Source organism: Athene noctua, chromosome 20 (assembly GCF_965140245.1).
Source record: "Athene noctua chromosome 20, bAthNoc1.hap1.1, whole genome shotgun sequence".
Taxonomy (NCBI): Eukaryota; Metazoa; Chordata; class Aves; order Strigiformes; family Strigidae; genus Athene; species Athene noctua.
Genome location: NC_134056.1, coordinates 10,700,732 through 10,728,257, shown reverse-complemented (window position 1 = coordinate 10,728,257; position 27,526 = coordinate 10,700,732). Strand labels below are relative to the sequence as shown.

General features: G+C 52.0%; 2 protein-coding genes across 4 annotated transcripts in view; both read left to right on the top strand.

Moving 5' to 3' along the window:
- Positions 1 to 9,768, top strand: part of ARRDC1 (arrestin domain containing 1) — a 39,318-nt gene extending 29,550 nt beyond the window's left edge. Inside the window, exons 3-8 of one of the 2 annotated variants that reach the window (XM_074923823.1) lie at positions 1,366 to 1,416; positions 1,964 to 2,118; positions 2,608 to 2,790; positions 3,173 to 3,349; positions 3,533 to 3,944; positions 5,403 to 9,768. In XM_074923823.1, coding sequence (XP_074779924.1) covers positions 1,366 to 1,416; positions 1,964 to 2,118; positions 2,608 to 2,790; positions 3,173 to 3,349; positions 3,533 to 3,944; positions 5,403 to 5,467 — 1,043 coding nt within the window. In that variant the 3' untranslated portion in view covers positions 5,468 to 9,768. The remainder of the gene's footprint in view (positions 1 to 1,365; positions 1,417 to 1,963; positions 2,119 to 2,607; positions 2,791 to 3,172; positions 3,350 to 3,532; positions 3,945 to 5,402) is intronic. The other variant, XM_074923824.1, reaches the window with a different exon arrangement.
- A 3,157-nt stretch (positions 9,769 to 12,925) lies between these two features.
- EHMT1 (euchromatic histone lysine methyltransferase 1) overlaps positions 12,926 to 27,526 on the top strand; it is a 123,101-nt gene continuing 108,500 nt past the window's right edge. Inside the window, exon 1 of one of the 2 annotated variants that reach the window (XM_074923356.1) lies at positions 12,926 to 12,978. In XM_074923356.1, the coding sequence (XP_074779457.1) occupies positions 12,958 to 12,978 (21 nt within the window). In that variant the 5' untranslated portion in view covers positions 12,926 to 12,957. Of the gene's footprint in view, positions 12,979 to 14,936; positions 14,960 to 27,526 lie in introns of those variants that run through there. The other variant, XM_074923355.1, reaches the window with a different exon arrangement.

Below are 27,526 nucleotides of genomic sequence, written 5' to 3'. Positions count from 1 at the left end.
GACTTGCCTTTGTGGTGGTATGTGATGGGATGCTTGTCATATTATTTATTCTGCCCACCTTTGCACTGCAGGCGGGATGCACGCCAGCTGGGGTGTCCTTAGGTCCCCGTGGGCTGGCTGAGCGAGCAGAGGGGCAGAGGTGCAGCTTTTTGGGGTGAGAAGGGTGCATCAAGTCAAACGCCACCTTCCCTACCTCCTACCTCGCAGTGTCGGGGGGGTGGGGATTCACCCTTCTCTCTTCCCCACCTCCCCCTGTCACGTAATCTGTTTAATCCCCTGACAACAGGGCTCTTACTGCCAGCTCTGTGGAGCCAATATTGCTAACGGGCAAGCTGTCTCCTCCGTCTTGCATCAACAAAAGAGCTAGCCAAATCTAGAGCCTTGGTACCTCCAGCAATGATTCTACAAGCAGAATAAACACAGCTTGATTTCACAGGTCTCCAGGTCTCCTCCTAGCACTGCCACTTTAAAACAGAACCTCTCCTGTGTACACATATTTAACAAATGGGGATAAACCTTAGTGCTTTTCTTACTGAAGGGCAATCTTGGGAGCTGCCTGATGTGACTGGATCACACTGTGGGACCAGTTCAGCCATCACTCTGCCCTGGGAGGGAATCTGGATGGAAGTGCTGGAGATTGGATGGGTTCAGAGAGTCTGAGTCTGTAGCTGTTTTAGCCATGCACTGAGTCTTGGCTCTGATCTGTGCCCTCAAGGCTGCCATTGTAGAGTGGGATGTGATTGAAGAAAACCAGTGTTGAGGTTTTAATGTTGTTGAAATCTCCTTCTGTTGTCTAAGCATCCAGGCTGAAGTATTGCAGGTCCCTTCTTGGGACGAGGAGTGGATTCAGGCCTGGAGGTGGACCTCTGGTTCCTGAACACTGTGTGGTCTGCATGGGGCTTGGTGTGTGGTTAAGGCTGTGGCAGTTTGGTGCCCACCAGAACTCCTTACCACCATCAGACAGTGCCTATGCTCTCTCACCTTCCCCGCAGCTGTAGCCTACTTGAGAAAAGATAAACATACAGCATCCCTTCTCCATGCCTTGTGTCAATAGTCTGGGGCTAACCACTTGCTATGGCACTGGGATCCCTTAAACCCTGCCCCAAACTACCATATTTTCAGGGTATCTCAATGTAGAACCAGTCCTTGGGAATGGAGACATCTCCTGTCCCAAGGAGAGGTGGGTAGGAGCAGATGCTCCTGTTGACTCAGGCACTGCTCATAGGGTCTGGAGTTGCCCAGTGGCCTGTAGGCAGCTGAACAGGTTGTGTGTGGTTCCCCAAGTGGTGGCCGCTCTCTCCAGATGATCACACCATTCCAAGGCAAGAGCCTGTCCCACTTACCTTGTACTCTTGTTTCCTGCAGGGGTCCTGACAGCTGGAGAGCACAACTTTCCCTTCCAGTTTCTGCTGCCAGGTACGATGCAGATAAATGGCTGAAGGCAGTTCTACATAAGCCTTGGCTTTTCCAGCCTCTCAAGCTGTGCTGAGCAGGACTCGGGCCGGATGACAGAGGCAGGCAGCTTGGCCCGGAGATGCTAGAGGGAGCGTAAGGTCAGCCACAGACAGCAGAGCAGCTTAGACAAGCGGGTACCTTCTGTTTTGGTGCAAAGCCAGGTCTGGGCTGTCGCTGATGTCTCTTCAAGCGTGACCCTGTGAGCTCTCTGGGTGTGGGCAGGGGTCCTGGCCTGTGGCTAGCTGTCCTGTACGCAGTGTGCACAGAGAGAGGATCTCTGCTCTTGCGCCTGTGGTTGCAGAGGATCCCTCCTGTAAGGAGGTTGCAGCAAGGTCTCTGAGTGACCTAAGCATTCAGCTTTGGGGGAATCTCCATGTGCTTTGTCTCTCAAGTACTTGCAGAACTCCTTAAGTGAAGAGGAAAGCTGTTTAAAAGGACTGTACTTCCAGTTCAGAAACACTTGGCCTGATTCAGCCTTATGATCCTTTTCTTTCCCTCTTGGCTCCAGCCTCTGCTCCTACATCATTTGAAGGCCCTTTTGGCAAGGTCCTCCATCAGGTGAAAGCTGTGATAGACACACCCCGCTTCTCCAAGGACTACAAGTGCAACAAGATCTTCTATGTTCTCTGCCCTCTCAACTTGAATGACATCCCTGACATCGAGGTAAGAACAAGGAGGAGCATGGCTGGGAAGTGCCAGGGCTGCAGCACTTGTCCTTGTCCTGCGTGCTGTCTGGGGAAAAATTGTGTGGTTGGACAACTCTGCACATCCTGACTGTGCAAGATCAGGACAAGGACTCCTGATCTGTCCTGCCTTGTCCTGCCCTGCTCCAAGTGATGTTTGACTCCTCCACATGCTGCTTTGACAGATTTAGGTGAATTTCCAGCATGCGGAGAGAGGTGTTGGCCAATAGCACTGGTTTCTTGTAGAGACGTGGGTTTGGGGACCTCGCTTTGGAGGGAAGAGTGACTAATAGGACAGCAAAACTGGGGGGATGGAGAATGAGACCTGTTGTCTGTGGCAGTCCTGTGTTGCTGGTTCTTTGTGTCCTCTTAGACCAGATATTTCTGCTTGTTTGTGTTGAATCTCTGAGTGTTTCCCTGGAGGCTCTCTGATTCTCTCAAGCCAACATCTCTCTTTGCTGTCCTGCAGCAGCCCAACACTATGTCAATCACCAAGAAGTTCAACTACAAGCTTGTGAAAAGTGGCAACATTATCTTGACTGCCACCTCGGATCTGAAGGGGTATATTGTGGGGCAAGCGATCCAGCTCCGCACGGACATAGAGAACAAATCAGGCCGGGACACTGGTGCTGTGGTAGCCAGTCTGCTCCAGGTGAGTGTTGGAAAGGGCGATTCTTCAGCTTGTGCTTCTACTCCAGCCCCACGAGGCCTTTCTGAAACTGGGGCAGTTCTCACCAGTGTGCATCTCTGCTGCATGTGGCTGGGAGGTGGCAGTGAGGAGTCCAGACCTCTCGCTAACTCTGTTTCTCTCTACCTTCCTGGGGAAGGAGGTGGTAGATCTTGTCTTGCTTATACCAACTCAGTCTATCATATAATGATGGGTATTTCTGCTCTGCTTATATTAATGCACATTAAGTTTGTGCTTATGCTTATTTGACAAAGCAGTTGAGTGGTTTTGTGCCCTGACATGTTTATGGGAGACAGAAGACTGTCTGAAATGTTTCTGCTAGCTGTATTTTCTCCTGTCTGTGCAGAAAGTAGCTTATAAATCCAAGCGCTGGATTTACGACCTGAGGACCATTGCAGAGGTGGAAGGCTCTGGAGTGAAAGCCTGGAAACATGCAGAATGGAAGGAGCAGATCCTCGTTCCGGCACTACCCCAGTCCATTCTGCAGGGCTGTAGCCTCATACATATCGACTATTACATCCAAGTAAGTAGATCAGTGCTGCTGGGGAGCTGCAGTGGGCTGTTCTGCAATTTCCGTGCTCCCTTCTGGGTAGAGCTCAGTCTCTGAACTCTGTAGCTGTGTGGTGCAGGTGGCCCTCATTTCAGGTAACCTTCCCGGTGCAGTGTATAATGCAGAGGATGCCACTGTTCTTTCCTTCTCTTCCAGGTTTCCCTCAAGTCGCCAGAGGTTTCGGTCACTCTCCCCATTTATATTGGTAACATTGCTGTGAACAGGGTGCCACTGAGCCCCTCCCGGTCCATCCAGCACATACCATCTGCAGTGGTACCCAGTGCTCCCCCGGAGGAAGAGGAGGCTGCCAGCGGTTATCACCCGATGGACAATGTCTTGATCCCCACCAAAAGCCATTCCCAGCAGCAGCCGTTCAGCTATGCCCCAGGACTGAGCTTCCAGGAGATAAGGGTGGACTCAGAGCAGACGGGCTCCCCAAACCACCCCACGCTTTGCCTGTCAACGGGAGCCACTGTCCCTTACTATGCTGAGGGGAACGTGGTGCCTGTCCCCACAGCCAGCTCTCTCATTTTGCCTCCAGAGTACAGCACGTGGGGTTACCCATACGGTGAGAAGCCTGCTCCGGAGAGCTGAACGGGCTGGCAGTGTGGTAGTAAACGTCTCCTGTGACAAGAGTCTCTTTGCTAGCTGTGATCTGGGTGGGAATATAGGGATATCAGCCTGCTGGGCGTTGATGTCAGGGGATCATGAGATCTCTGCCTGCTTTAGCCTCTGCAGGAGTCCCCTCTTACAGCTGTAAAAGCCGGCTGTCCATTCCCACGTCTCCACCCGTGCCTGCCCTGGGCTCGCCATGAGAGGATCTCCCTGTTCTTAAATGAGCTTTCAGCCTCCCACTGATAGAAAAACTTCTTGGCTTATGTTGAGGCTGGTGGGAACAGAGCCAGGAAAATGATGTAACTGAAATCTTCTGTCTGACTTGGAGTGGGCCTGCAGCTGGTCTGAAGACACAAGCTGTGGGGGCGGGAGCTGAAAGACTGTCCAGGGTGAAAAAGCTTGGGGAAATCCCAGCGTGCTGGATTGCTGGAGCCATGCTTGTCCCAGGCTGGAGTGGCAGGGACCAGCGGTGTCAGTTAGCACAGACAGACTTAGCACAGTCCTACCCAAACAAACCTGTCTGTTAGCACTGGGGTCATGAGACACGTGATCTGTCAGTTCAGACCTGGCGTGGGGCGCACGGAGCATGGGTCACCTGTGATCTGGAGTGTTGGAGTACAGGAGGATGCTTGTGAAAGAAGGGGAGGCACAGAGCAGGACTTTGAGGTGCTGATTTTAATCTCTGTAGGCATCAGGATAAGGATGGGACAGGCTGGCTCCAATTCTGTGTGTGCGTATGAAAACCCCATAGATTTCAGTGGTTCAGGTCCTGGAGAGAGAGCCTGCATGCCTGAACCTGTACACATTAGCAGTTCGCTTTACTCTGCACTGAGTTATGCAGACTGGGGTGAAGTAACTTTGGGTCCCTCACGCCAAAAAGGCCATTGAATGACTTGAGCGTGTCCAGAGAAGGGCAACGGAGCTGGGGCAGGGTCTGGAGCACAGGTCTGCTGGGGAGCGGCTGGGGGAACTGGGGGGGTTTAGTCTGGAGAAGAGGAGGCTGAGGGGAGACCTCCTGGCCCTCTGCAACTCCCTGCCAGGAGGGTGCAGAGAGGGGGGATGAGTCTCTGGAGCCAAGGAACCAGCGCCAGGCCCCGAGGGAATGGCCTCAAGCTGCCCAGGGCAGGGTCAGGCTGGCTCTGAGGAAGGATTTCTGTGCAGAAGGGGCTGTTGGGCGTTGGAATGGGCTGCCCAGGGCAGGGGGGGAGTCCCCGGGATCCCTGGAGGGGTTGAAGAGTCGGGCTGACCCAGCGCTGAGGGATCTGGGGGAGTTGGGAACGGTCAGGGTGAGGGTCATGGTTGGACTGGAGGAGCTTCAAGGGCTTTTCCAACCTGGATGATTCTGGGATTCTGTGAAGGGGACCTCCCAAACACCCACCATAACCACTCTTACTCTTTCTTTTTCCCGCAGAGGCGCCTCCATCCTATGAGCAGAGCTGCAGCAGTGCCAACTCCAGCATCAGCAATGGCAACTAGCCTCCCCTGCTTTGAGTCCCGCTGGTGCTGCCCACCCCAGGCGCCACGTTTCACCTGCCTACTGCAAAGTCTGGTACAGCACAAGGTGTCTTTTTATCTCTCTGGCTGCTTGGTGGGGTAAACGGCACATCCCAGCCTGGGCTTTTTAAGTCTCTTTCTAGGGAGGGGGGAAAAATAATCCAAAAAAGGGCAGCCAGAGTGACCTGTGTGTGTGCATAGGAGAGGTCTGAGAAACTGAACCATCTCTTGTTGCTGCACCAAGTGCTGGAGAACTGGTTTTGCTCCAGGGATGCCCTCTGCAGCAGCCTGTGTTCTGTACTGTAGTCAACACTAACTGCTTTACTATCAAAGCACCTGCGATGCCTTATCTGAAATGCTCCTGACTTGGCATGTCTCCACTGTAGGTGAAGGCTGGGCTGTGTGGACTTTCTCTTCTCTTATTAGGGGCCATGTGCTCTCCAGAAGGGGTTTTGACAGCCCTTCCTCCTTGTCCTCATAGGTCCTAAGGGTAGCTGAAACAGGAGGTTTCTTGGAGTAAGAGGTCAGGGACTCTTCAAAAGCCAAAAGCACAAGCCCTCACTATGCCTGTGTTGTGGGGTGAGTGACTGGCAGCCTTCAGCCCTCTTGCAGCATGTTGGGCTGCTGCCCGTGTGGGGTGAGAGCAGAGCAGGCTCTGGCATCGGGGAGCTCCCTGGGGCACTTGCTTGTAACCCAGGAGGCCCTGGTGGGCTGCAAGGGAGAGCCCAGCCTTACTGTGGGGTGCCCAACAGCCAGCTTCTGGCTTTTTTCAGCAAGGGCAGTTTTTCAGAAGCCCTGTAGGAGATGGTCCATCCTTTTGCTCACTGCTGGAGTGCAGTGCCCAGAACGAACAGCGCTAGTCAGTCTGGAAGCAGGGGGGACCTGCTCCCCCGAGTCCCTTCTCCCACCCCTGCGGAGTGCCCTCACCATCCCAGCTGCCGCTGCCTTCGGCAGGCCAGAATTACATGACAATCAAGTTACAAAAGTCTGTCTGATGCTACCTCCGAGTCTGCCCAAGGACCCTGTCGCTGGAAGCCCTTCCCTCTGGGACGACCCTCCCTTGAGGCCCGGCCTGGCGGCTCTCGCAGGAGGGTGCCTGGCCTGGGGACTGTCCTCTCCACCAGCCGGTACTGGATCACCGCTTGTCACCTCTCGAGCCACAGCAGGATGCAGAAATGAGTGAGCGGGAACACCAACTGCTGCGCCTCATATGCAGCCTCTGCTGGACCTGGCAGGTCGGGGGAAGAAGCTGGTGGATGTAAAACAACGTTATTCTTTTGCGCTGCTTTTTTTTTTTTCCCCCCCTCGTTAAGCTTTTTTAGTATTGACTGCCCAAGCTGAGGAAACCACAAACCAGATACTTAAGAGCTGCAGGCATCCAGCCACAGCTAAAACTGTGGACTGCAGACCTTTGGCACCTCTGAGAATTGGTCTGCACGCTGTCTCACGCTGGGTGGGCAATATCTAACAAACCTGTTAAGAGCACTACAGCCTCTGCCTCCTCATCTTAGCCTGCCTCTGCACACCCCTGGCAGGCAGCTGGCTTTGCACTCTTTCTTTGCAAATGCTTTTTATTTTATTTTTTTAAGTGTTGAGCTGCTTTAAGGATAGTGTAGAAAAGGTGCTGTTCTGAGCAGTGCTGGCACAACATGCACCAATGTTGATAGAATGATTGTCATTGTCCCTGAATATATATATATATATGAGATGTTTTGTTTTTAATGATTGAATTCATAAATACAAATTTTAATGATGTATTTAATAAATTATTCTAAGAGAAATGCTGTGCTTTTTCATCCATTTCTGATGCTTATCCATGTGCCTGTTCATGCCAAATCCAGGAAAGCACCTTGCTGGTTTCTTATAAAATGAAGCAAGTTTTTTGCTCTCCCTGCGAAGAATGGTGACTCCTGCCAAGGCAGCTTGAGGAAAACAAACACGGTGCAGCCTGACCACGGTGCTGAGCTCGTAGTTCCCGATGGTTGGAGGGAGCTTGGCACCCTGTGGGCTTGGCTCTGAAGGGAGCAGCCACTGCAGTGCTGTGTCCCAAAGCCGTGGTTTGTCCTGGTGGCCCATGGGTGCTGCTACCTGACGGGAGAGGTGGGCTGGTGGGGAGGGAGGGAAGAGTGGCCTCTCCCTTCAGGAGGAGGGAGATGGAACAGCTAAGGTCTGGCTGGAAGGGCTGGAGCCCACCAGCACGTGCCCTCTCCTAAAGAGCCACTTGGAATAAACTTACTAAAAATGGAAGGAGGCTCCTCCCCACACCCACACCTTGGTGATACCATGTCTGAAGCATGCTGGTGTTGCCTAAAGTGAGTGCAAGTAGCCTGAGGTGTGATCTGTGTTTCGGGCATGAGGATCCTTCTTCAACTTATGCTTCTGCCCAGCTTTTATTATTTAAGACTCTCCTTTGCGTGGTGGTCTGTGCCCGCCATGAAAAGCATTTTTGATATGCGGGGGGTCAAAGGCAGGTGCTTGTTTGTCCATAATGGTGTATCTTCCCCAGTGCTCTTCTTCTTCCTCCCAGTTAGTTGAACCTGTTTTGCCTGGCTCAGCTCAAATCCCTTCCACACCTCTGTAAAAATTTGTATGAGCTGTCAGTGCTCTGGATGGGCTGGGCTGGGCTATGGGCTCCTGACCCGGCTGAGCTCCTGTTCTCGGTGGAGGCCGTGGAGAGGAGGGACCAACTGGACCTCCCGCAGCTCCTGCCTTGTGCCCAGCATCTCTGCAGCGCTCCTATGCGCTTGAGCTTGCTCTCCCAAATTATATTTGCTACAAACTGGTCCTTCAGCACCTCTTGCTGTGTGTGGAGTTCCCTTTGCAAAGCAAAGAGCGAGTGGACACATTCTTCTTCTTGGTGTCCATCTCCATTGGCTGCTGTGGCGGGAGTTGGAGCCAGACCTCATGGTGGTCCTTGTTCTTTCGGATGCTGGGCGGGGCACACCCAGCTCCTGCAGGGAGAGGCAGCTCTGGCCAGGATGCAGCTGGGTATCAGTCTGCGTTTGAGCAACCTTGCTGTTGTGCAAGCGGACAGAAATAACTGGCAAAGCGCTGTGGTTTTCAACGTTCCTGCCCAACCTTGCCTGTCACCCAGCACTGCAGCAGGGAATTGAAGCCTGACACAAAGAGCCTTGTTCATGTTTTGTGGACCCCTTTGAAACAGTCCTGACATGCAGGATGGAGGAGCTAGTCCAGCTCTTCTCAAACCTCTCCAGCAGTTACGGCCCCAGGGCATGGCAGCAGGTTCTTGGGGTATAGAAGTACTTTGGATGAGCACAGTGGCGCAAAAACTGATGTTTGGGTGTGAGTATGTTTCTCTCTGGAGACAGCGACTGGATGGTCCTGTTGTCCTCAGTCTTGTTGCTGTCTCCTCTGCAGCCTCTCTGGCTTCAACCTCTTTAAGTCCTGGGGAGCTCCTGTAGGCCCCGCGTCATCCCTCTTTCCCTAAAGAGGAAAAAAAGCCCATTTTTCCAAGCCCAGCTCTGGCTAAAAAACTTTAGCACACAGGAATTCAGTCAAATTTTTTAAGCAATTTGGTTTTGATTTTGTTTGAAATGGGGAGAAGGAGTGGGGCGTGAGTGAAGTTTGTGAGCTAATTGTTTCCAAACCAGCATTCAGTGGAAAATACCAAAAATACTGTCTGTCCTTTTTTTTTCCTGCTGCTGCTTTTTTGTCCTTCATGGCTTTGTTCTCGTTCCACTCTCCACGTGTGCCACCTCCATATTTTTGGCTTTTTCAGTGTTGTTTTGTGTCTTGCTAAACTCTGCTTTGGCGCCTGTTGCCCCACTGCCTGCAGGAGATGGGGAAAGGGGCGACAGGGGATGTGAAGGCTCTTCTTTTTGTTGGACAGTCATTCTTTTTAGCTTTCCAATGAACTTTCAGTAATTTTCTAAAAGTAAATATTTTCTGCTAGGAAGTTTTCTTATTGAGTCAGCACAAGAGAGGATGTCAAGAGTATTCTGGGGTCTTTGGGGTTTTTATTTTGTATTTTAAAATATTTCCAGCTATCTGCAACAGGAATGTCCCATCCCTCCATCCCAAGAGGGACTAGTGGTGTAAAACCCTAAAAACTTGTGCCCTTTCTTGTATCAATACTCATTGATGTAATTCTTTTATTCCTTTACAGATTTTGGGGTTTTATACAACAGTATTTATGATGGCTCTGTACAACCTAAGACTTCTGCGCAATTTATTACTGGGTTTGAAAATGTAAACTAGCAGTTTTACATGTTTACCATGGCTTCTGGGGAGTATTTTTTTGTCCTGGGTTTTAAATCACCAAATGTAAAGGACTGAAAAATGTAAATAAAGATGTCCTTTTTTAAGACTACATGTGCTTTTGCTCGGGGTAAAGGTGTGATGAGTGTGCCGATACCTGCTGGGAGGGCCTTGGCACAGCGGGCGAGAAGCAGCTGCTGGCTTTCAGAGGAGGCATCCGTGTCTGCAGCTGATGCTCAGAAGCTCATTTATAGCCAACGCTGAGGCAAAGCCACATCTCCTCCAGCTTCGCGGGGAAACCATCGGGGTGGGAGGATGCTGGTGGGGTGATCTACATTGTCCCTTGCTCCCGTAATGGAGAAAGGTCCAGCTGGCCAGACGCGGGCTCCCAGCCGGAGGAAGCACTGGGGCGGTTGGGTTTTTCTCTTCCTGCTGGCAGGAATCCCAGGATGTGGAGATCCATCCCTGCTCGCCCCGCTCGGTGCGGGAGAGGGCGATGTCAGCCTGGCTGGAGGGCCGCAGCCCCAGCGCCATGGCGAAGCTTCCTGCTGGCTCCAGGCTGCCCGGGGCTGAGCCCCACGGCTCCTCTCGGGGCCCCTGGCAGCTGCTTCAGGAAAACGGGGAGTTCGTGGCAAAACACGAGTGCTCGCGTTAATTATTAGCACATGAGGCTAAACCGCTGGAGCGGCGGGGTTTGAGGTGGGACAGAACTGTGGCAGGCGGCAACAGGCCGACAGGGCTCTGTGTGCTCCCAGTTATTTCTGCTTCTTGCAGGAGCCTCTTCGCTTCCAGACGGCCCAGGGAGGTTTGTCCCAGCGGCTGCAGCATCCCTGGCTCCAGCTGAGCAAGACGGAGCCCCAGCAAACCCAAGGGGAGAGGTGCCACAAGAGCCAGCAGCCTGATCCACCACCCCACCCTACCAACCTGCCCTTGGCCTGTCCTGAAGGCGCGAGGGCCCCTGCGGGTGCTGGGGCCTGGGTGCGTGGTGGTTTGTAGGAGCAGGGATGGAGGGGAGCGAGTCCCTCCCTCCCTCCCTGTCCCGTTGAGCATCCCCTGGTGATGTTCCAGGGTGACACTGGCCCTCCCTAGGGCCAAGGCTTTCCCGACACGCCGTTTTGGGGTGCTGGTGGTTTTTCTTTGTGTGGGGAACCGTCACTCTGTCCTGGGGGAACCGAGGGGGCAGGTCACCCATCCCTGCCGCCCCCATCCTCGGCCGGCTCAGCTCCGGCCCCTGCCTGCGGCTGGGAGTGAGGGGATCCCCGGGGGCCGCTGGGTCCCCACACGGCGGGAGGGGCCACGGTGGGGCCCCGCGAGGATGTTGCCGGAGCTGGCAGTGCATGGGGGCGTTCCCTGGGGGGGGTAATTAATTAATTAGCTGCCGCAAAAATGGGGGTAAGGGCTGCTGGGGTGGGATGAAGCAGGGCGGGGAGGGGAGGGCCACCGGCCTCGGGCCCGGGGACTCTTATTTTGACCGCGGCGCGGCCGGGCGGGGGCAGCAGCAGCCGCCGGGCCGCGCTCTGGGCCCGGGCGGGGCCGCGGGGGGCGGCGGCTTCTTCCCCGCCCGAGCGGCAGCGGCGCGTCCCGCCGGGCCCGGGCTGCCCGTCCGCCGGGTCTTGGGGCCTCTCGCCCTCCGCGCCCGGGGTCTGCTGTGGGGGAGGCTCTGCACGAGCGGCCGCGGCAGCGACTGGGCCCGAGGGCCCCCGCGGGGACCGGCCCCGGGCTGGGGCTGGCGGGGGGGGGTGTCACCCCGCCGGGCTCCCCCGGTGCGGCTCGTCTGCCAGCGCCGAGGTCGCTTAATTGTCAGGATTTGGGTGCAGTTCTGAGCCTCCCCAGGTGTGTGCGGGCACCGGTGGGCACCGCTGCTCCCTCCCGCGCTCCGCCATCCCAGAGCCTTCTGGGTTCAATAAACGCGTTTTCTGATGCCGTCCCGGTCTCTGTGCGGGGCGCGCAGGAGCCACCCGCGCTGCGAAGATGTCGGGGTGAGAGCGGGGTGCGGTAACCCCAGATGTAACCCCGGCACCAGACCCCAGAGTTTGCGGACAAAGTCTCCGGGGTGGCCGGGGCCCCTCACGGCCGCTGCCCGTGGAATTCCAAGCGCGGGAGGGGAAAGTCCCGCTGCGGAGCGAACGGAACCGGGCGTCCGTCTGCCCGCTGAGAGGAGCGAGGTGTGGGAGCGGGGCTGCGGGGAATCAGCCCGGGGACCACGGGAGGAACGTGGTTCCTCCGCAGAGCTGATAATAAATGTATAAATTGGCATCAGGGCCCTCGAAGGGTCCCGTTTCTCTCTGAGAAACAAGCGCTGCCCTGCCCGGGGAGGCTGGTGCAGCGGCGGCTGCCGGTCCCTGCGCCGCCCCGGTGCCACGGGGGATTCCCCCGGGTGACAGCAGAAGCAGTTGCGGGGACAAGGAGCCCCAGGAGGTGTTTATCTCCCCCCTCGGGGTATCTTCTGCTTTACCGAAGAGCTGTGAAATAGCTAAGTTTTGCAATCATGGATTTACAAACCCGGGCATTAGGAACGACCCCGTGGGATTTGGGAGGGTGAAAGCGGCTTTTGTGGGTGCTCGTGGCGTGGGAAAGGCTGGACCCCCCCCCCCCCTCCCCCCCATGGGACCCTCCGGAGCAGGACCGGGGCGAGCCGCTCCCTCCTCCCTGGCACATCCATCCCTGTCTTTAGCTCAGACGAACTCCTAATAGCTTGCACGCAAAAAAAATAGCGTAGAAGTGGGAGAAGTAATACCGGGAGATGGTGTTCAAAGGGCAGTTTTTTGGCAGGAGGCTGGAGGGACTCCGACTCTTTCCGGTACCTTCTTACAGGGATTTTGTGCGGATTTTTGGGCGAGCGCCGCCGCCGGGCACTGTCAGAGCGGGGCTCTGCGGGAACTTCGGGAAGCTCGCAGCTCTGCCCAGCTCCGGCCGGCGGGGGGGAACCCGCGGCGCGAGGGGCCGGAGCTGCTGTCCCGGGGGGCTCCGGGCACAGAGCAGAACCCGCGGGTGGGGCTGTGGGCGCGGCCGTGCGCGGGGAGCCCGCGGGCCCGACCCCGCTCCCCGCGGCCCGCGCCGGCTGTACGGCAGCCGCCCCACGGGCGCCGCCATGACGCCGCACGGCTCGGGGAGCCCCGCGGGGGCCGCCATGCTGCCGCGCGCATGCGCGCTGGGCGGCGGAGCGTCTCCATTGAGAAGAATGAGGGGAAAGGGGCGGAGCCAAGGCGTGAGGAGCCGCCGAGGGGGCGGGGCTACGCTCCGGGGCTCCGGCCATGGCCACAGTGGATGCCGAGGTGAGTGAGAGCGGCGGCGTCCATCTACCCGGGCGGGGGGAAGGAAGATGGGGGAGCGTGCAGTGGTATCGCCCAGGGCCAGGCGGGTTCTGTCGGAGGCCGGGAGGGGGACCGTGCCCCCGCCGCCCCATGGTTCAGTCCAACTCCTCTGAGGGGAAGAATGTGGGAGCTGCTGCCATTGTGTGTAGGGGGGCCCGGGACTCTGTATAAGTAACACCCCTCCACGGTGAGTCAGTGGTATGGGCCATACAGGTTCCGGGGTTCCCCCAATGGGAGCGAGTGCGTGTGGCGGAGGCGGGGGGAGCGGCGAGACCGCCATCCATGTTCCGGGGCCCCCCGTGCGGCGGGGCGCCGGGCGGCGCTGGCGCGTCTCCATCCAGAGTCCAGGGCCGGCCGGGCGCGGCGGCCGCGGCCGGGCCGCCGCTATGCGCCATGCAGGGTCCCGGGCGGCGGGCCGGCGCCCGTGCGGGGGCAGGCATGAGCCATGCAGGGCCCCGGGCCCGCGCGGCGGCGGCGGGGCGGCCCCGGCCCGGCCCCCGGCCCGCCCCCGGCGGCCTGGCCCCGCGCGGCGGGAGGAGCTGCCGGCCCCGGCCCCGGCCCCGGGCAGGCCGGAGCCCGGCGGGCCCCGCCGCGCTGCCCTCGGGAACCAGGGCCCTGCGGGCGGGCAGCGCTCGTCGGGCGGGCGGCCGCAGCCTCGCGCTTTCTAGGAAGCGGCGGCCGAGACGGGAGCTTTTGGAGAAGAAAACTCTCGAGTTTTTCCTCCGAGAGCTCTCCGAGTCCCCTCAGAGGCCGAGCGGCCCGGGACAGCGGCTCCGCTCCCCCTTGCAGAGCCCGGGCCGACTCTCCCCGGGCTTCCCCCTCCTTGCGCCGCGCTCCAGTAGGCCCGGAAACCGCCCGTGGTCATCCGTCGGGCTGGAAGAGCCGCCCGTGTGGGAGGGCCGAGGGTGCCGGCGGGCTGCGGGTCGCTCCGCGGCGTGCGGGAGCTCCTCGGCAGCCCGCAGCGAGCCGGGGCGGCGGCGGTGCCAGCCTCCACGGAGCTGTTATTCCCATTATTGGTAGAGTGGCCTGAAATGCACTGAGCGCAAGGCCTGAGGAAATACCAGAATCGCATCCAAAATCCCCAAAGAAAATGAAGTTTGCCATGTAATGACAATTAGCCGTAATTAGGCAGATCTGTAAACGTCCCCAAAGAGTACAGCACGCAGCTCAGCTACCCCGTAAAATTATGCGAGCTGAAGTACTTACGGCACTTGCCGTGTTTCTTTATGCCAGCCTGAAACTTTTCCCCCAGTTTTGTTGGAGAATATAAACTGCAAGTCTGTCTGCCTCAGGTAAACGCTAGATTGCAGCGCCCTGGCTGCTGAGCCTTCACATGCACAAAGAGAGTAACAATATAATAACACCGGTGTACATTCATACACAAACTAAGAGCTGGAGAGGAGAGGATGCCCCAAAACTGTAGCCAGATGCAGTTCCTGAGCAGCATCTCCTGACAGCTGGGTTACACCTTACCATTCAGGGATGTCAGGCTGTGCTGCAGCCTTTCCCAGCTTTCTCTCTGAAATACGGTGAGATGTGCTGCAGCCCGGAACTTCTGCCCTGCGTGGGATGAAGTTTATGGCACAGCCGTTCAGGTGGCAACAGCAGTTTTTGGCAAAGCACTCTAAAGACAACTCAGACTTGTCACTCGGACAAGATTCCTGTCCTCTTTGGTGAGAGTTTTGTCCAAAGTCTTTCCTTATACTTTCTATTCCATCACAACTGCATCTCAAGGCCTGATCCTGCTGCCCTCCCTTTGTGCTTTTGAAGACAATCGGGTGTTAATCTTGCCATGCGATAGAGGAATCAGCCCTCATGTGCTTCTGGGATTCCGTGGTCTGGTTTTGCCTTCAGCTGCCTTGGTGTGATTGCTTTCAGGAGAATGGCATGGCTGTACCCCAGATGGGAGTTGTCTTGTAACTCATCAACTCTTAATGCACAGGTTAGTCTTAACACTACAGATGCACACCTTTTATTTTGGGAAGCATCTCCCGGGAGTCCAGGCTGGGTCTGCTTTGTACTCAGAGCATTAAGAGACGTCGCTCTTAGTACCAGGCTTAATATCCACAGATGTTGCCGTGGATTATGGGGAGGGAACGGTGACTCATTTGGAGTTTAATTCCTCCCCTCCCCCATAAACTCAGTTAAATCTGAGGCCGGATCTGCCTTTGCTTATACCCCTCTGAGGCTGGAGGGGAGGAAGTTGGTATAAATCAGGTTGGAATTTAGAGACTGGAGGAGATGCTCTTTGTTTCCCCAGTGCTGGTGGGGGAGAGCAAGGACTAACATCCCACAACCGTGGTGTTCTGCCATGTGCAAGATGAGGGATTATTTCACTTGGTCAAGAGAGGTGCAGAGGTGTGTTCCTGGGAGGAGATATTTGCTCCCAGCAAAGAGCTGGGTGGGAGTGGGCAGGTTGGAAGAGCACTGGCTGTGTGTCTCCAGGGAGTGTCCATGCCGCCTCTGCAGACAATGTTAACTCACGACAAAAGCCTCCAGCTTCATGCCAGATCTTAGTGTTGATGGGTGAGGGAGAATCTCGCTGAGCACCAAGTTCTTCCTAAGCTCTGGGCTGTAAACTTTGGTGGTTTTTCTCTTCTGGCTGCCTTACTCGGAGGCTGCCCCAAGTGATCTCTGTGCTGAGAGAAGCGCTTGACTGCCAGGTGAGTAGCTGTGCTGCAGTCATCAGGTGCAATAACAACATTGCTGTAGAAAAGCCTGGTTTTGCTGTTGGGTTTCTTTAGCAGGTGTCTTATATCCAATCTAGTGTGGGGATTTACATATTCTAGGCCTACTGCGAATACAGCACTAAAGATTAAAGGAATTGAGTTTGTCTTGCTCAGCCAGTTTTATGATAGTGCAGGTTCATTGAATTTGATGCTGCTACTCCAGTTTGCATCAGTTTAGTGAAGAGAATCAGCTGACCTTGTGTTTGTGTGTTTCCTAAAATGACTGTTTGGTGTGATCTTGAAAAGGGAGGTTTCAAGCCACGATGTTTTTCCTCAGGCTCATGCTAACCTCAGGAAGGCTGGTGCCTGCATGCTAAGCAGGAAGCAAGGTGTGTGTGTGGCTTTGAATGAAGTGGTTCTCTTCAGAAGTCACACTGCATTTTTCATCATTTTCTTTCCTCCTATCTGTTCTGATCTGTAACATCTTTTTTTCTGGAGATGCAGCTTTGATCTTTAAAGTGAAGAGACGGCGTGCAAGCCACATAGAGGACAGATTTCCCCACTGCTCAGCACCCTCAGCTGAGGCCGGATCTCCGACAAGTTCAGCACCCAGCAGCTCCCCACCTTTTAAAGGCGAGGACTCAACAGGCTGAGCAGTTCCGCAAATCAGGCTTGCAGTGCTAAGGCTTTGCCCTGGCTTTGATCCTTGCTCTCATCCCCTCAGCCAGCTGGTGCCGGGAGCTCTGTAGGCAGCCCTCCGCCTGTTCAATGAACTTCCTACTGGATTAAGGGGCAACATTCACTCATGTCAAAGCGCTTCCTATTCATGGGTCCCTGGCTGGAAGGAGCTTGCTGTAATAGGCCACCAAGTGCAGGAGTGATAATAGGAAAAGCCAGGACCTAATGAGCAGTGCCTTTGAGCAGTGAGAACATAGATGATTTCTTCAGTTTCCAGCTTTCTGTTTTCCAGGTGACGTGAAATCCAGTGCTTCTTGCAGGCCTGCCCTGCCCTTCCTCCTCTCTCATTTACTCCTGCCAGCTGCTATTGCAAGTGAGGAGAGGGCTTTGCTTTTCCCAGGGCCGTTGCTTTTAATACGGAGTCTGTTTCAGTAAGCAACCTCAGGAAAACCTGGGGCATTTAAAACCCCATCATCCTTTCTCCTTTGTGAGCTGTCTGGAAGCCTGCATGTTTTGATGGCTGCAGGACAGCTGGTCTGCTCAGTCTCCTTAGTGCAGTGAGGGATGCTGATTCGATATTGACATGAAATTGTGAACACAGGGTTTCCAGTTGCTGTGTTAAATTTCTTCTGGGGTACCAGGTTAATATGGCTTGCAACATTTTAGCTGTGTCTTTGTATGAAGAAAAGAGGTTTTTCCCTCTCTGATACTAAACACCCAGTAAGGAGAGTTTATAACTTTATCAGTTAGGGCTTTTGTACAAAGGTTACTTTGTTAACATGTTAAAATTACATTCTGTCCTGTCCATGCCAGAATTTTATCCTGTTTCCAATGGATGCTAGCATTTACCTTCCTAACATGAATTCCTGCATGCTGAGCAAGCTGTGGATTAGCAAAGGCCCTTTGGGAACTCATCCTTTTCCTCCATGTAGAGAAGCTTTAAATAATAACGGAAGGGGAAAATAGGACTTCTGTAGTTTTAAGAAAGCCTTAAAAGTGCCCTTCAGTTGTGTTAAGCTAACGTGGCTGAACCAGTGTGGCTGAAGAAAGTATCTAAAGAGCATTTTGTTGGTTGAGGCAGAATCAAAGGCTTGGTTTATACTTTAAAAAAAGCTCCTCCAATATAATTATGCTGTCTGGAGAGGATGATTTTTCATTTTTCTTTGCTGAAATAGTCATACTAATAAAAATCCTTGCTGTGGACCTACCTGTATTAGTTTAGAAGTGATTTTAGACCAAGGTAGCTTATTTTTTGTTTTCCAAAGCAGAGGCTTGGTCTGCATTTGAGAATTTTTGCCGACTTAGTTATCTGTCCACAAATACAAAGAAATTGGTCTCCCCTCTGCCATAGCTGTGTCAGCAGAAGTCCTGGTAGAGATGCAATTACCAGCAAAAACCCCAACAACAGGAAAAACAGACAAACAGCTCTTCCGTGAAGGGAAGTGATTCGAGCTGCGCTGGCAGATAGAGCTGGCTGGGCGCTCACCTTGCGAACAGCTGTGCCGGCTGATGGAGGCATTAGCATCCCTTAGCGGTTCACTGCCGCTAGCAGAGAGCGGTGTGCTGGTACCCTGGGGTATCGCACTCCCGAATGTGCGCGAGAGCAGCTGATATCGAAGTGATTAGGGACTGATACTGTTGCGTTGCCACTGATCTGAAACGCTAGTCTGAGGCCTTGCTCTTTATCAGCTTGCTTGGCAATGTGGGATCTGCCTCGTCCCCTCCTGAAGCTGGGGCAATGCCTCTCTGCTCCGGAAGCGGGGCTGTGTGGGGGATGGCAGCAGGCCACAGCAGGCCATAGTCCTCTGGCTTTTCCCTAGCAAAGTTCATGGAGCAGAGCACAGCTGGTGCCTGTGGTTTGGGTCACTGAGTCCCAGAAAAGGAGGAGGTGAAAGGGGGTTATGTTTTGTGCAGGACTGTGAGAGGTTCAGGGGGTCTGCTCAAGAGCTTCAAGACATGTTCCTGGAGATTTGCACCTCCTTGACTGTTGTGGAAGCCAAAGGTCGCCACTGAAAGGCTCACCTGACTGTGTCTCAGGTGGATCCAGCAGAAGCCTTGTGAGTCCGTCCCTCCTCAGTGTGTGGGTAGGCATGTCCTGTTGGTGATGGCTGGTGGCTGGCTGAAGTGGTGGAGTAAATCCAGCAGGGAGTGGAAGAGTTTGCTTTAGCCCTGCTGGCTTAGCTTGGCTGGCAAGCTCTGTGAAATGCATATAAACCCAGAATAAACTGTACTTATAAAAGCGCTTGATGCTGGTATCACTGTGTCTAAAATAGAAAGGCTTTCCTGCTTTTAATTAAAAATTTCTAGCATAGGCAAAGTATCAAGGACATCCAGCATATCCTCTTTTCAAGTAGGAAATGTTCTTCCAAGAGGATTCCTGTTCCATTAATGCCCAGCCTGATCCCCACCATTGTCTTGCCATCTGCCCGAGTTTACATTTAAGATAGTTTGGCTCCATGGAGGAGTCACCATTCAAACACGCTGCCTGACATAAACTGCAGACAGCTGCTGAGCAAGGTGAGCCAGCACGGTGTAGGCCTGAGCTGCTTGTGCGTACAAGGGACTGGCTGGGGGTGGAGGTGGGCTATTAAATATTAAATCCATCCTTTTCAGTGTCATATCTCCTTCTCAAGGGAGAGCTCTCAGAGGCAGTGGTGAACAGTGTCAGTTTAGGACAGGGAGGCTGTGAGTGGGATGGACTGTTAGAGCAGAAAATTCAGGTCCACTTCTGTTTGCATATGGATAATCATCCTGCAGAGACAGCACACAGGAGAGGGAGAAAATTTGCAGGTAGCGCAGCTGGGGAGGAAGTAAACCAGGAGAACAAGATAACCAGGCTGACATGGATAAACTCAAAATAAAGCCAGGTAAGTGACTTATCCCATTTGTTACAGGGAGATGTAAAATTATGTAAACAGGGATAAAGATAATCAAAGTGATTATAGCTTCTTGGGTCAGCTCGGCCAGTACATAACCCAGGAGGTGGTGATGAGCTTGCCATGGCTACAGCATGCAAAACCAACAGCAGAGAACTGGGGAAGTGAGCAAACTGAGGTGAGTAGAGGTAATAGTGATGCCCAAAGACTACACAGCAGGCCCATTACCTGTGATCTGGGGCAAAGTATTTGAGCCAAGTCCAGGAGGCTTGTCATGCTGCAGAAAAACGTGCCTGCTTGTGCTCATCATCTTGTTGCTAAAAAGTAAAGGAACATGGTGCTTATGGCTCCTGAGAACAGAGGGCAGTCAGGATGAATATGATGGCTTGAGCCATCCACAGAGCCGAGGGGAACCTGCCCATGAGAGCACGGGCACCTCTGTGTAGAGAGAATTGCAGCCCAGGTGTCCAAGCTGAAATGTGCTGTGCTTTGGCCTTGGTTTATGTTAATGGAAAAAGTCAATGTGTTATTCAGAGTGCTACTTCAGATTTTTAATTAATTTTAGAACTCAAGTGTAGGTGTGGACAGATGTATTTTAGCATGTTAACTGACAAAAGGGAACCCTGGTCTCCCCAGGACTATTGTCCATGACCTGCTCATGCATGTGAATACAGCCCAGAGTGCCGTGAAATACATTCCCTCCCCCTCGCCTTTCTTTTCTTTTTTAAGCATGAGCTCCTGGACTCATGAGAATCTCAGCTACCTTCTTCCTCTCCAGTCACATATTTCTAGTCCTTGCAGTTTCAGAGGAGGTTTTAATAGATAGTTTCTCCCCAAGGCTCAAAACCAGAAGGCAAATTACCCAAATGTTTTATCCAACATCAGTGGCAATTGGGGATGTTTCATACTGCTGACCCAAAGCATTCAGAAGCTATAGTCAGGTTCTCTCAAAAATCATAATATTGTTTCAGGAAGTGGGAAATTAAACATGTGCATGGTAGAAGGCTTAGAAAGGATTAATGGGTTTCAAAATTACATGCTTCATCCAGCTGTTGATTTGGGAATTGAAAGTACGCCTGTCGCAATATCAGGAGGCAGTTATTGAAACACAACGTTCGTCGGTGTCTAGTGAATGCAAATGCCCAAAGGCCTCTGACTTCAGAGCCGTGCCCTACCTCCAAACTGACTAAAGTTTTTGGTGCTGCATTAGCTCAGCCCAGGTGTGAACAGCTGGGCAGCAAAGCCATATATGTATCTTACTATTTCTTCCCTCTAGTTTAATTTATCATGTCTTGATTATCTCAGTTCCCGAGGTGTGACCCAAGGCATGTATTTATGCTGCCCTTGACTGAAGTTCATTCCCTGTGAGTTTTGCTTTAGGCACGTGGAAGGGACTGGTGGGAAGGTGCTGGAGGCCGGCAGTGCTGTGCGGCTCGTGCCGGCTCCATGGGCCCTGCGAGCCACCAGCCAAGGATGAGGGGAGGGTTTGGGGGCTGGGGAGGCAGCACCTCCAGCCTGGAGGTCATCGGGACCTGCACTAAACAGGAGATGGGCGTTTAAGGCACTTGCGTTTGGGGACCTGAGAAATTAACTTAGTTCTTTGATGCATTTCTTATGTCCAAGGGGGTAGGTAGCAAATTTACACCCTGTCAAATGTGATTTTTGTCAGTATAAAGAAGAGAGTATCTGTATTCTGGAGATGAAAGCACTAATGATCAGGCTGCGAGCTGGTTTATATGGTTCCATCTAGTATCCTGATGGCCTGCAAGTTTGAACATAAACCTCCAGATTATGAGAACATAAAGCATGAGTCTAAATATTTTATTAATTGAGGAGCATTATTAATATTTGATAGATTAAATCAACACCCAGAAGGTTTTGCAAAAAGCGTCACTGCTGAACTGGTAACCAAGACATTAGGTGATTTTAATTGCAAACTTGTTTGTAATAGCTTTTGTCAACTCTGAGTTTTAAATGTTAAGGATCTGTTAATTCCATACATTAGAAAGCCTTTGTTCTCTGGATTAGGAAAGATATTTTTTAGGATGCTACAATACAGTGTTTCAAATTGGTGCTTAATGCCTCTTTAATATGCAAAGGTGATTGTTTATAAGCAGGTGTCCTATAGGACCTGGAGACGACATCTGGGATATTTAATCTTTTTTGCCATACTTTGAGGAGAAACAACGGATGTTCCTTTAAAGATGGCCCTTGGATGAGGTGTAATATTTACACTTCTGTAGTGCCAGATCCTGTAGCTTTCGGAGCGTGTGTGGAGAGGCGAGGTGAAGAGCCATGCTGTCTTTTAATCAACATCCCCCTGTACCAGGGAGACACCACCAGTGAGCAAACAAACTGCTACTGAGCACGTTTGCTGAAGATTCATCTGCTTTGACTTTTGAGAATTTACAGTAGGGAGAGGTTAGCACAGCCTCCGGCTTGTATCGTTTGAAAAGGCCAGCAAGGGGGGATCGTATTCTGTCTTGGTTATTTCTACTTTGTTTTCCTGTCACTGCAAGTTGTATTTCCCATTTTTTTAAAGATTTACACCAGGTGTCTGTCACATGCAGTGTCATCCGTGCCTAACTCCCACATTTTGGGGATTTCTTTGTCTGCGAGTCTCCTTCCCGAGTGAAAGTACCCTTTGTGCTGGTGATATGGTTACATTCTTGGGTTTCTCAGAGTTTAGCGCCTTTTCTCATGCAGCTCTGTGTTGATAGCACATTGGTCTTAATCATTTATGACTTATATTAAAAACTGATTGGTTTGATGTCTTCTCAGATCCACACCTCCCGACTATCCTCACAGAGGCTGTTTTATAGACATAATTTATCTTCTGCCCCTGTGTGACAGCAGACTGAAATTTTACCTACCGCTGCGGATGCAAATGCTGGTGTTTTATGCAATTACAAGATGCACGTTGCTGCTGTTTGTCCTGGAGTTGTGGCTCGAGGCTGCTGCCAGCAATGAGATACGACACAAAGATCCTCCTCGCCCCCAGCCAGCATGCGGGCTTAAACACAGGCCCCGGTGTGACCCCAGAGGCAGCCTGGCTGCAGAGGAGAAGGTCAGGAGGTGAGGAGGAATGAGGGTGACTTGTCAGGTCTGAGGCTGGGCTAGTGCTAGGAAGTTTTACCAGCCAACTTGCCTTTCTTCACCGGGCCTTTGTTTTCAGCCACGCTTTGATGAAAGGCAGAAACGGCAGCTCCTCCATTGGCTGCAGGAAACCACCTCCCCATGCGGCACGAGCCCTTGACGAACACGCGCTGCGGCCGAGTGCCAGTGTGGATGCGCTCCAGTGTCAGAGCTGCGTTGGCAGCTGCGAGCCCTGGGCTCTTACTCGTGGGGTGCTGGCTCCTGCCAAAACAGTCTCCTGCAGTGGGGAGGCAGCATGGAGGAAAAACAGCCGGGAGAGGGGATTTCCATTATCTGCCTTGAAACACACCTAGCCGAGACGTCTAGCGGCACAACGGTTTGAGCCTCTGGTGCCTCTTTGCTCGGCGAGGGCAGGCAGGCCCCAAGGAAACGGCCTGGATATTCTCGGCGAGCTCCCAGGAGTAGGGAGGTTTGGTATGGTTTCCCCCAACGTGCTTGTGATCCAGCAGCACGGTTGTGTCAGCAGCTTGAAGCCGATGCAGGCTCTGCCGGCAGAGCTCTGTATTTTGCAGACGTGGCCAAAGAGCCAATTGCGGGAGGCCCCTGCCGTCTATGTGCATTTATACACTGGATGCCCAGGGATATTCTAAATTCTTCTTTAAAAGACGAAAACTCCACAAGTGGAAGTTGGTGTGGAGCGGCCAAGAGCTGCTCCTGATGCAACAGTGTCTGCTTTTAAAGAGAAATGTAAATGGTGACACAAAGCCCCGTGGTTCCTGCATGCATTCCCTGATGAGTCAGATATCTTAGCTTGCACTGGGATGGTAACGCTGATGAAGTTGCTGATTGCTGCCAAAGCAAGGAGTCCACACAAGGAGATTAGACAACAGTTCTTTTCCCTGCTGAGTGCTCATTAACATTTTCTTGCTGATGTATTATTAATTAAGCTAATTTTTATTGCCCTGTAAGTATAGATGGTGCTTTGCAAGCACAGAACATAGCCTGCTTGTTTCTCAGAGTTTCTGAAGTATGTGTTGTGCCATGTGCAAAATGAGAGTATTGGAAAAACTGACTGTGTGGTTGAATACTGAAGTAAGGTAAATCTCTGGGTTTTGTTTTCTTTTTTCCCTCTTACTTAGCAGATGCCCGGCTTCATGTCTGACTGGGGCTGGTGAATGTGGAGCTATATGAGCAGAGAGCTAAGGACCTGTAAATGCCCTGTATGCAGAATTAGTGCAGACAGATAATAGGACTTAAGCGCAAGGAGAGTTTGCAGCATTGACCCTCCATAAGATGGAAGATTACATAGACTGAAGTAGAGTATTGCATTAAAAAGAGTCTTGGGACCTGATCCAAAACCTCAGAAAGTGGGGAGGGATTTGCCATCAGCTTCAGTGAGAGGAGACTGCTTGCAGGGTACCCAAGCAATGGGGCAGTCAGCAATTGGAACAAAAGAAGCTAACTGTCCAGGCAAGGCTGGCTGGCGGGCTCTGATTATGAGATTTAGAATTTGTCCCTACTGAAGAGCTGCTGTGCCCAAGACGACTTTGTAGCCTTGTTAAATGCCAGTGAATTGAAATTCTGCAAACTGGCCTGGCATCGCAGTGTGGTGCTTTGTCTACTGCAGATGCAGTGTCCTTGCTGTCAGCAGCCTGCGTGCCTTAAAGGTGCAGCCGTGTGCAGCTGGTGCTGGCGTATCCGCAGGGCAAGGCTGCGCTCTCACCTCTGAATTTGCTATTTCAGATCAGTTTGGGATCTCTGTGGAGGTGTCGTGAGCCTGCTGAGATGAGGTGTGTGGATCTGTATGGGTTTCTTTCTTGTGAAGGTCTGTGAGGTGGCCTCTTCATCCTAACACATCCCAGGGATGAGTAGAGGCTCCCACTCTTGAATTGTCCTGCCTGGACACGGTGGCTGCGTTCTGCAGCCTGTGCTGCTCTCCAGGCTTTGTCCCTGGGACAGGTTGTTTGATGATTTGCTACCTGTGATGCTTTTCCTAGTTGTAAAACAGAGGTAGTATTTTTACAAAGTTGTAAGGCTTGACTTGGTGTTAGAAGCCTTTAACTGGAAGTGTTCTAGAAATGCGGAATGTTAATTCTTAAATTTACAGGTTATCTTCACTGGGTAAGAGATGGCAAGTTATGTAAGTCAGAACGTTCACTACTTTATATACTCTGGTTTATGTGCTCTGATTTCTGGCTTTGTTCCTTGAGATCATGGGTGGGCCTGATTAAGAGAAAGAGAAAACTTCTAGAAGCATTTTGTAACATATGAACTATTTGTGATCAAAGCCAGTATGACTTCGAATGTCCAGCACCTCTTCTTTGGACTTCTGATAGCAGCATTGAATCTTGAAAACATGTTCTGTAATTTTTCACATGTGCTCTTATTCCATACTTAAATTAGGCTAACGTATATCATTCCAGCCTATGCAATTAAAAATCCACTTTTAATAAACAAATCCACTTTGACAATCTGTCACTGACTTTGCTAAAGCAAAACGTTGTGTAGAAAAGTGTCACTTTAGTGAACTTCCCTTTTTTTTTCTCCTTTTTTTCCCATCTGTTTTTTTATGTGGTTTTACAAGAGCATAGCAGTTGCAGCTGGAGGTTCAGGCCTAGTTTCACAGTGCAGGTGAGTGGAGGAAAGCAGGGAGGGGACTAAAAGGGCTGGAGCCCCCCATCAGCATCCTCTGCCGTGGGCTGTGTCATGGCCATGCAGCCCAGGAGCACCCGCTGCCAGTGCAGGTTCCTGGCTGCAGCTGCATCTGACCTTGCAAAAGCACTGGGAAAAGCTCTGCTTTGTTGGTTGATTCAGCCATTTTATTTTTTTGAATGAGAAAAAAAGCCCTTAATATTTTGGCATGAAATCACAATGCTTGCTTTTATCCTGTGCGTGACAAAACCATGTGGTTACAGTCTCTTGCTCAGCCTGGGTAGGATCCTCTCCTTCGTGGACTGCCATCTGAAGGTCAAGGCGTGTCTTAAATCTTACTTAAAACTCACTCCCCAGCAGACCCGCTTTGTCTGGCTCTGGGCACAAGAGTGGGAAGGAGTGTGTTATATTGAGTACTAGAAGTTAAACTGCATGGAAGGAAAATCAACCAGTATTGCTTTTTCACTGCGTTATCAGAGCTTTGTGAAGGTTTGGCCAGTGTAGGCTACGGTTTGCTAACTGTAACTATCCCTGTTTGTTACATCACCAGGGGAGTAAAGGCAGGAGGAAAGGGTTTCCTGCCTCTGCCAGACATTACCTGTTCTTTGGGTTTTCAGCCACGTCTGTCTCAACAGATTGCTCTTTCAAAGGGTGTTGCTGTCTGGAGACCATTAGACATAGGCCACCTCTGCAAATGAATTTCCAAGAATACGGTCATTTCCCCATTTCTTCCTAAAGGAATACTTGAATCAAAATTTTTGTTCTTCTCCATGTGAATTCAGGGGCTGTTTTACCAAGCTTACTTTTAGAGCTAATCTTCATGCAGACGCTGCCATTATCTTGGTGATGTGTCTCCTCCCCTTAACTCACCAGCTGCACTGTGGTATTAAGGACGCCTGTCTCTCTTGACACAAGAATGCTGTATCACGTTGCTGCCTTCTGGGCTGGGCAGCAGATGGGAGGACTAGTTAAAATCTCTATCTTTTCTACTAGATCCTATGAGTTGCTTACGTGGTGAGAACATTAGCTTCTCCAGGGATGTGGTGCCCAAAATCAGATAAAACCCCTTTGCTGTCCTGACAGCCCCCCCCAAGTGTGCCAGGTAGTCTGCCCGTGGTATAGGTCATTTATACATATGCAGCTTGGTGAGGGGATGAGCCCACGGTGCCTCTTGTAATGGTACATTGCAGATCCAAATCTGGCAGAAGAGGAGCACAACTGTGTGCTGCTGAGTGCTCTGCTCTGTAATTACATCATGCGGCTAGACAGGTAGGTTTTGATCTTGCAAACATTTACGCATCTGAGTAATAATTACTAATATGCTGTAGTATTCCGCCTTACAGAAGAGCTGCTCGTCGGTGACATAATGGCTCAGATGCTGGCTCTGCCTTGGATACAGGGCTGCACGTCTAAGCCCTAGACGTGTGGGTAGGTGCGAGCCTAGGAATAACTAGGAATGCTTCCTTGGTAAGGCTATGCAGGTGCCTTGTACTGGTTGAGTGTGGGTGCAGTTTTGCTGGCAAAATAAGCCGTCGTGAGTGAAGCAAGGTACTTCCATGGCATAAAGACCTCTTGGCTAAGGGCTCCCATGGAGGTTGCATTCCTCTCAGCCCTCCGCAGCAGAGCAGAGAAGCCAGGAAGCAGGAGATGATGGTGGCGTGTTTGAAACAGCAGTTGCAGGTTTTCATCCATGAGCCACTGGATTTGTAGAGATAACCACTGACAGGACGATCGTGGCAGTTCCTCTGCATGTTGAAAGCTATGACTATTGTATTGGGAGAGCTCATTTACATACAGCTCTTAGCATATACTGACTGAACCTCTGACAAACCCCAATTAACAGGCTGTTAAGTTAGCACTTCAGTATTGGTATAGCTAATTTATATGAAGACACAGGGCTTAGCCATGTCAATATAAGCACATTTAGGCTGGTGTGAATGTGGCTGTGCTGCACATCATGTAAGTGTGTTGACTGAAGTCATGGTGACAGGGGCACATTTATGTTGGTATAACTTTGAATATGCTTTGAATTGTTTCAATGGAGCTGTCATGCTATGAAGCACATCTCTATCAAGGATAGCTAAAAAGATGCAAAAATTGTGGATGGACCAGTCAGTAATCAGATCCTCGAATTAATTTACCTTTTTTTACATTATACTGTTTTGGTGTTTGTCATTCCATGTCTTTGCATTTCTCTGTGTTTGTTTGGGTTTTTTTTTAATGGATAAAATGAGGAAACATAGAAATGAAAGGCTAGCATGTAGATGCCAGTGGAGGTGAGGCTGGACATTGTCCCACTGCTCACTTGCATTGCATGCCATGTGTAAGGTGTATTGCTGAGCAGAACAGAGGAAGGCTCAGAATGTGGAGGAGGCAGTGCTTCTCCCAGAGTTGTGAGCAGCCACCCTAGGAGACATCTGAGCACTGATACCTGGCTGTTTCGGAAGGTCGCAGTCACGGCCATGTGCTATCAGGAACTTTGGATCAAGTTGCAGCAAAACCCTTCAATTTTGCTGAGGTCTGGATTCTCACCCTGCA